The sequence below is a fragment of the Gouania willdenowi genome, chromosome 18 (genome assembly GCF_900634775.1).
Source record: "Gouania willdenowi chromosome 18, fGouWil2.1, whole genome shotgun sequence".
In the NCBI taxonomy this organism is placed as follows: domain Eukaryota; kingdom Metazoa; phylum Chordata; class Actinopteri; order Blenniiformes; family Gobiesocidae; genus Gouania; species Gouania willdenowi.
In genome coordinates this window covers 25,205,349-25,211,752 of record NC_041061.1, presented here as the reverse complement: position 1 = coordinate 25,211,752, position 6,404 = coordinate 25,205,349, and the positions used below count along the sequence as shown (strand labels likewise).

The 6,404-nt window shown below is 42.0% G+C and overlaps 1 protein-coding gene across 1 annotated transcript; it reads left to right on the top strand.

Annotated features, from left to right (window-relative positions):
- The first annotated feature begins 234 nt into the window (after nucleotides 1-234).
- Nucleotides 235-3,027, top strand: sox19b (SRY-box transcription factor 19b). Its single transcript, XM_028474255.1, has 2 exons — nucleotides 235-1,078; nucleotides 2,464-3,027. Exons 1-2 carry the CDS (start codon nucleotides 423-425, stop codon nucleotides 2,723-2,725), a joined length of 918 nt encoding a protein of 305 aa, XP_028330056.1. The 5' UTR covers nucleotides 235-422; the 3' UTR covers nucleotides 2,726-3,027.
- The last annotated feature ends 3,377 nt before the right edge of the window (nucleotides 3,028-6,404 follow it).

Genomic DNA, 6,404 nt, shown 5'->3' with positions numbered 1-6,404 from the left:
GAGCGTGAGACACGCAGCCAGGAGAGAGTCATTTTCTCCGGGTTGTGTGAGACACGGGGGGGGGGGGGGGGGGTAAGGAGAAACTTTCTCCTTGTTGGATGTTTCGTCCTCTGTCTTTGAGTTGCAAATGCACGTGCATGCAGTGGAGTTGCTGCTCTCCTATTGGTCAGCGGCCACTGGCGGGGACTGGAGAAGTTTGGGCAGAGTGCGTGCGCAGCAGTGTGTGAGCAGACAACAGGTGGCTTTCTGCAGTGAGATGCTCCACCGTCCACAGGAGCACAACTTCTCTTCCACTTCGGACGGCTCTCACTCACACACTCTCACACAGAACCCAGGAGCTCCCTGCGGTGGCCCTTCTTTCGGACCCCGGTGCTCCAGGACAACCTGACCCAGAGTGAGCCGGTGACTCTCACTTCTCCAAGATGTACAGCATGATGGACCATGAGCTGAAGCCCACGGGCCAGCCCCCCTCCCACCAGAACCCTCAGGGAATGTCACCGGTCACCGGAAACATGACCGGGAACATGGGCAACAATGGGAACTCTCACCCGAGTTCGAAAACGGCGTGCGCGCCGGGGACCGACCCCATGGATAAAGTGAAGCGTCCCATGAACGCCTTCATGGTGTGGTCCAGAGGCCAGAGGCGTAAGATGGCACAGGAGAACCCCAAGATGCACAACTCGGAGATCAGCAAGCGGCTGGGGGCGGAGTGGAAGCTGCTGACGGACGCAGAGAAGCGGCCGTTCATCGACGAGGCAAAGCGGCTGCGGGCCGTGCACATGAAGGAGTATCCCGACTACAAGTACAAGCCGCGCCGCAAGACCAAGCCGCTGCTGAAGAAGGACTCCCCGGGGAACAAGTACCCGCTGTCAGCGGGGAACCTGCTGGCCGCTGCCCAGGGCCAGAGCGGGAGCCCCCGGATGGAGAGCTACGGCTGGGGACCCGGCGGAGGCTACGCCGGTATGCAGAGCGAGGCGCTGGGCTACAGCCAACAGCTGCACCGCTACGAGCTGTCGGCCCTCCAGTACCCCCCTGCCATGTCCGCACAGACTTACATGAACGGAGCCAACTCGTACAGGTGAGCACTTCCTCCATCAGCAGTGTAAACATAGGGAAAGTTAGTGATGAAAGGACAGCGCCTCTGCCCGCTGGGTGCACACTTTATAAGGATGACTAGGGCTCCTGAGTGACCCTTAGTCATTCTGAAGCCCTAAACCAGGGGAAACTCCTTTTAGTTCAGGGGCCAAATACGGAGCAGTTTGATCTCAAGTGGGCCACAGATTTTTTGCGTAAAAACGATTAATTTCAACATTATTGTGTACACTTCTATGTATACATATACAAAATATGTTAGAAACCGACAATATCCAAGCAATACGTTAAGTGACAGATACATTTAGATTTTGTGACCAATTTCTATTTAATGAAGGTTAATATTATGTCATCATTTTAGGAAAATTAATGGATTTTGTCAGAATTTTTAGTTTTTTCACCAGTTTAACATTAAAAATGACTGCAATCATGCAATAAAAGTACCAGGAAAACTGTGAGCCCCTGCAAATATTGTTGAGTTTCATTTACACAATGATTCATGTGTTCTCTGTCACTTACTTTCTCCTGTGGGACCAATTGGATGCTCCAAAGGGCCGGATTTGGCCCCCGGGTCATGAGTTTGACACATATGCCCTAAGGCAAAATCAAGGCCCGGGGGCCAAATAAATCCCTTCAGAGCATCCAATTTGTCCCACAGGAGAAACTAAAAATGACAGAAAATGTTACTTATTATGTAAATTACTAATTCAGTTAGTTTTGATATCTCAGTCCCTCCAAATTCAAAAATTTACTGAAATGCCACAATATTTGCTGGCCCTCGTTATTTTTCAGTGTTTTTAACGACAGAATGATTTCGTAAAATCTTGCATTGCACAAACACACCTACAAGACCCCCCCCCCCCCCCCCCCCCCCCCCCCAAAAAAAAAAAAATACACAAAATTGGTCACAAAATCAAGAAATTTAGAAGTGAAGATCTGTAATTTATTGCGTAGATATTGTAGATTTGTGTATATATTATCATAAAGTTGGAAGTTGGTAGTTTCACTCTCAGGGAGTTTTTAAAGCTGTCAGCGGATACTCAGAATTTTCTGGTCTCTCAAAAACAATTGTGAGGATTTATTTTGAAAGAATGTTTTCACTGCCTGAACATTTTCTGTTGGCAGATTTCAAATGTTTAATACACATTTCATTGTTTAGGTTTTAAAGTTTATCATCTGAAGCCATATACAGTCTGGTCTCTTGTTGTTCTCTGTGTTTACGTCACAATTTGGACCAAATGTCTACGTATTTACTTTGTCATTTCTATATTTCCAGTAGAGTGCAGCTAGTCTCAACCAGGGTAACGCGATGTTGAGCCTTTTAGCTCCCATTAATGTTTGATGACGTTTTGCTTCCTCTTTCCCCTCCAGCCCCATGTCGTACAGCAGCAGTCCACAGCAGCCAAGCCCCGTCACTATGTCCATGGTGAAGGCAGAACCTGTTTCTCACTCACCTCCAACAGGCACAGCAAACCACCACCGGGGCGCTTTGCAGGGGGACCTCAGAGACATGATTAGCATGTACATTCCTGGACCAGGAGGGGATGCTGGTGACCCCACGGCTGCACAGCGAGGCTACACTAGCGTCCAGCAGCACTACCTCACTGGGACTGTGCCTCTCACACACATCTAGGACTTGGAAGAGGAATGGTCTAAAAGTGTGCCCGTGATGCACCGGGTTGTGGGAAAGGGAATCACTTCACATGTGGAGTCAATAAAAAAAGTCAAGATGCTGTGGAACGACTGGCAGTTGATGGGGAAGATGTGTGTTTACATCCCTGAGAGGTTGTCCATACGACCTTTACCACACAGAGCCGAGATGCCTCATGCTCAAGGAGTGTTGTGAACACGTGCCCACACCTGTTTGTATTGTGTACATATTAGGAGCTATTTTTGTATTCTTAGACTATAGAGGGGGGAAGAAAATTCAGGACACCCCAAACATGTTTGTTACACCCTGATTCTCAGCGGTTTCATGTTTTGACCATCGGCTGCCATCGACAACCATCGGACGAAGGCATGTTAACTGCTAAGCTGGTCGCTGGAGCACAAACATGCATCTGTATCTGCTGTTTCAGCGAGATAAGCAGATGCACGTCTTGAAAACGAACATCTTTCCTAATAAACTAGTGCCTTGGCTTCGCTTTAGTGTTTTTCCTTTTGTTTAGAGTTCACTTTGAAACTTTCTGTTGAGACAATTGGACAATCAGCACTATCCAAAGGACCCGAACACAACCCTGTGGGCTTTGGTTTGTGGTGTTGTGTTGAACCTGGAAGGAGCTCCATCCTGCACACAGGAGGATTATAATGCTCAGTTGCACCAAATCTGGGTTGGACATTTGACTCAGATATGTTCTGTGGTTAGAATTTTGCTGCTCGATGAAGTGTTATTTTTCTAGTAGTTTATGGTTCCTTTTACCTGTATGTGTTTGGATGACCAGTCCAGCTGTGTTTTTAAGTGTGCAGAGTTTCAGTGCTTTCAATAGAACTGTACTTACTGTAGGGCTGGGCGATATCGGACCACATCTCATATCCCCACAACATTTTTTGTCAAAATGGCTATACATATACGATAAAAAATCTCGATAATTTTAATTCGTATGAAGTCTGACCAGAAAGACAATTCTGGGTTAAATTTGCTGTTGCAAAATGCTACACAGGCACATTTATTAACAAACGGTTGCACAAAATTTACTGAGGGGAAGGTCTGGGTTAGGATGCACTCAGAAATCCATCTAACTGTGCTTTTAATGCTGTTCTGAAAAGTAGTAAAAGCAGTGACTCCTAAAACAAGGGTTTTAAAACAAAATAAGCTATACAAATATATACCAATCGATATAGGTGATATTGTAATTTTCTATATCTCTTGAATCTCGACATATCGCCCTGCCCTAACTTACTGTATAGAGTCTGAGCTCTTCTTTTTTTTTTTAGCAGGGTATCAGAATCATTTCCAGTTATGCTCACTTCCAACTACAGAAGGCCTTCCAAGTGTAAAACTAAAAGTATTAACTCAGCTTGAAGTTAGAGCTTAGAAAATGTTCCAACAACCTAACCTTAGTGTATCAATGGGCTTTCTGGTGCTGCTATGGACACAGGACGGCTTTTAGAGAAAGCACAATGTTTACCATGGTGGAAGATGTTTACAGTGCTACTCTAGTCTCTGACAATGTAACTTTTTTTTTTTACTGAAATGCTTTTGATGAGTTTTTTGTGTAAAGGCTGCTGTGTTTCTGTCACTATCAGACTTGTAAATAATGTCCATATTGTAGGCTCTTATAGTAAGAGTCTGAATCATTTTGTAATAAAAATGTTATGGCATTCATAACAGCATTAATAAAAACTGCTATTCCTTTGTCATTCATGATGTAGTTTTTATGGGTCGCAGCAATTTCACATGACTTGAACACAATCAGAAATGCTCCCATTAGGGTTTAGTCTGTGGTGAGGGGCAGGTTTTTACAGTAAATTGACTTTGTTTGAATTAGGCCTCATTGTGAAGAACACTTTCTTCACCTGAATCCTTTTTAAAACATAAAATAAAGCCAACTCAAAACAACGTAGAGCAGGGGTCAGCAACACGGTGTCCGTGGGCACCAGGTAGCCCTCATGGGCCATGTGAGGGGCCCTCAGGAGCTCTAGTCACCAATGAGCTCCATCTAAAATCTGATTATATCTTTGTGACAAATTGTGAGTTCCAATCCTAAAAAGTTATACATATATACATCTGCTGATAAAGTTTTAGTATTAAGTTAATCATCTTTAAATATTTATGTTCACTGAAACATTGTGACAGATCTGGTGTATGGTCAGTGGTACATTATATATAATATATATGTAAGATATATTTTTAAAAATGCAAGGTGGATTTTCTATAAGATGTATTAAAAATGAAACATTGCATACATTAGGAAAAGGGTTTCATGTTGAAACCTTGACTATTCCTACCTTTAATATGTTATGGTTTCATTTATTCAGACAACTGTTTTTCGGGAAATTTACTTTGATCTCCTTACATGTTTTCACTGCCAACTGCCAGTCTTCTTCAGAGGCGTCTGCCTCTGCTGCTTTGATGTGAAAAACAGTAGTCTGAATAAATGAAACAACATTTTTTCAAAAAGAAGACAAAAATAACTTGTTTGAATAATTACGCGGAAGTCAAGGAAACATCAAAGAGACCAGCAGACGCCTCTGAAGAAGACTGGCAGTTGACAGTCGAAACATGTCAGGAAATCAAAGTCAATTTCCTGAAAAACAGTTGTCTGAATAAATTAAACCTTATTCAAAAAGAACGTGCTGAAATAATTTCCTACTTTTTAGTGTTACTGCTAGTAACACCATGAAAATGTAGTATTTAAGAACTGGTAGCCCTTCAGACTATGCAGCACAGTTTCAGAAAGGTTGGTGACCCCTGACATAGAGGATCTCATAAGTCATAAGTATTGTGTGAGCTTTATTATCAACCAGGAACAGAATAATACCATAAATGTGTTTAATCCTGTCACACAGGTGCTGTTACTTGATTACAAGTAAAAGTACAAGTAAAAAGTAGCTGAATTAAATAGTACTCAAAGTAAAAGTTACATTTATTTTTGATAATAAATCTTGCCCCTTGCATACAGTAAACATCTCATGTAGAAACTTAAAAAGGAAGAGATTAAATCTTGCACAATTGGAATTTAATTTATTTTCCACAAAGGCATCTGTATAAAATAAGTTTGTCAAAATGTAGAATTATTTTTTTTAAATAAAATAGGACCAATTTATTAAATTCAAATTCTCAGGCTTCAAGTATAGTTAACATTATGAATTCTAAAACAGTGCCATGGCATAATAGGTAGAAACCCCAACCTGAACATAAGAAAATGGCTGGACGTTGATCAGAAAAGGCACGACTCAGAACATATGGATTATGTTCAATGTGAGGTCAGCAGTTTATAAAGACACCATGAAACGGACATAAAAAAACATCAAAAAGAATTATTTACTCAGTAATGGTTGGGTGTAGAAATGTAATGACTTTTAAAAAGTACTTAAGTACAAGTAAAATTACCGATTTAGAAATATACTCAGAAAAGTAGAAGTACCCATAAAAGCAACTCAATTACAGTTAAGGTGTGCAATCCATTACTTTCACCTTTAAATGGTGCTCATCTGATGCTGTGCTGGTATAATAAAAAAAAAGCACTTTTTTTTTAATCATCTCACTACTAGTCGGACCCCATGTGCCCATTTGGGTTTCTTAAAAGTTTTTCAGATGAGTGGTAACACATGGGTATGAGTTGAAATACAAAAATCTGTTTAACAATACG

Excerpts from the sequence above, each read along its gene's own strand:
- sox19b (XM_028474255.1), top strand. The coding sequence starts at position 423 with ATGTACAGCATGATGGACCATGAGCTGAAGCCCACGGGCCAGCCCCCC. Across the intron at positions 1,079-2,463 it reads AACGGAGCCAACTCGTACAG|CCCCATGTCGTACAGCAGCA; the intron begins GTGAGCACTTCC and ends TTTCCCCTCCAG.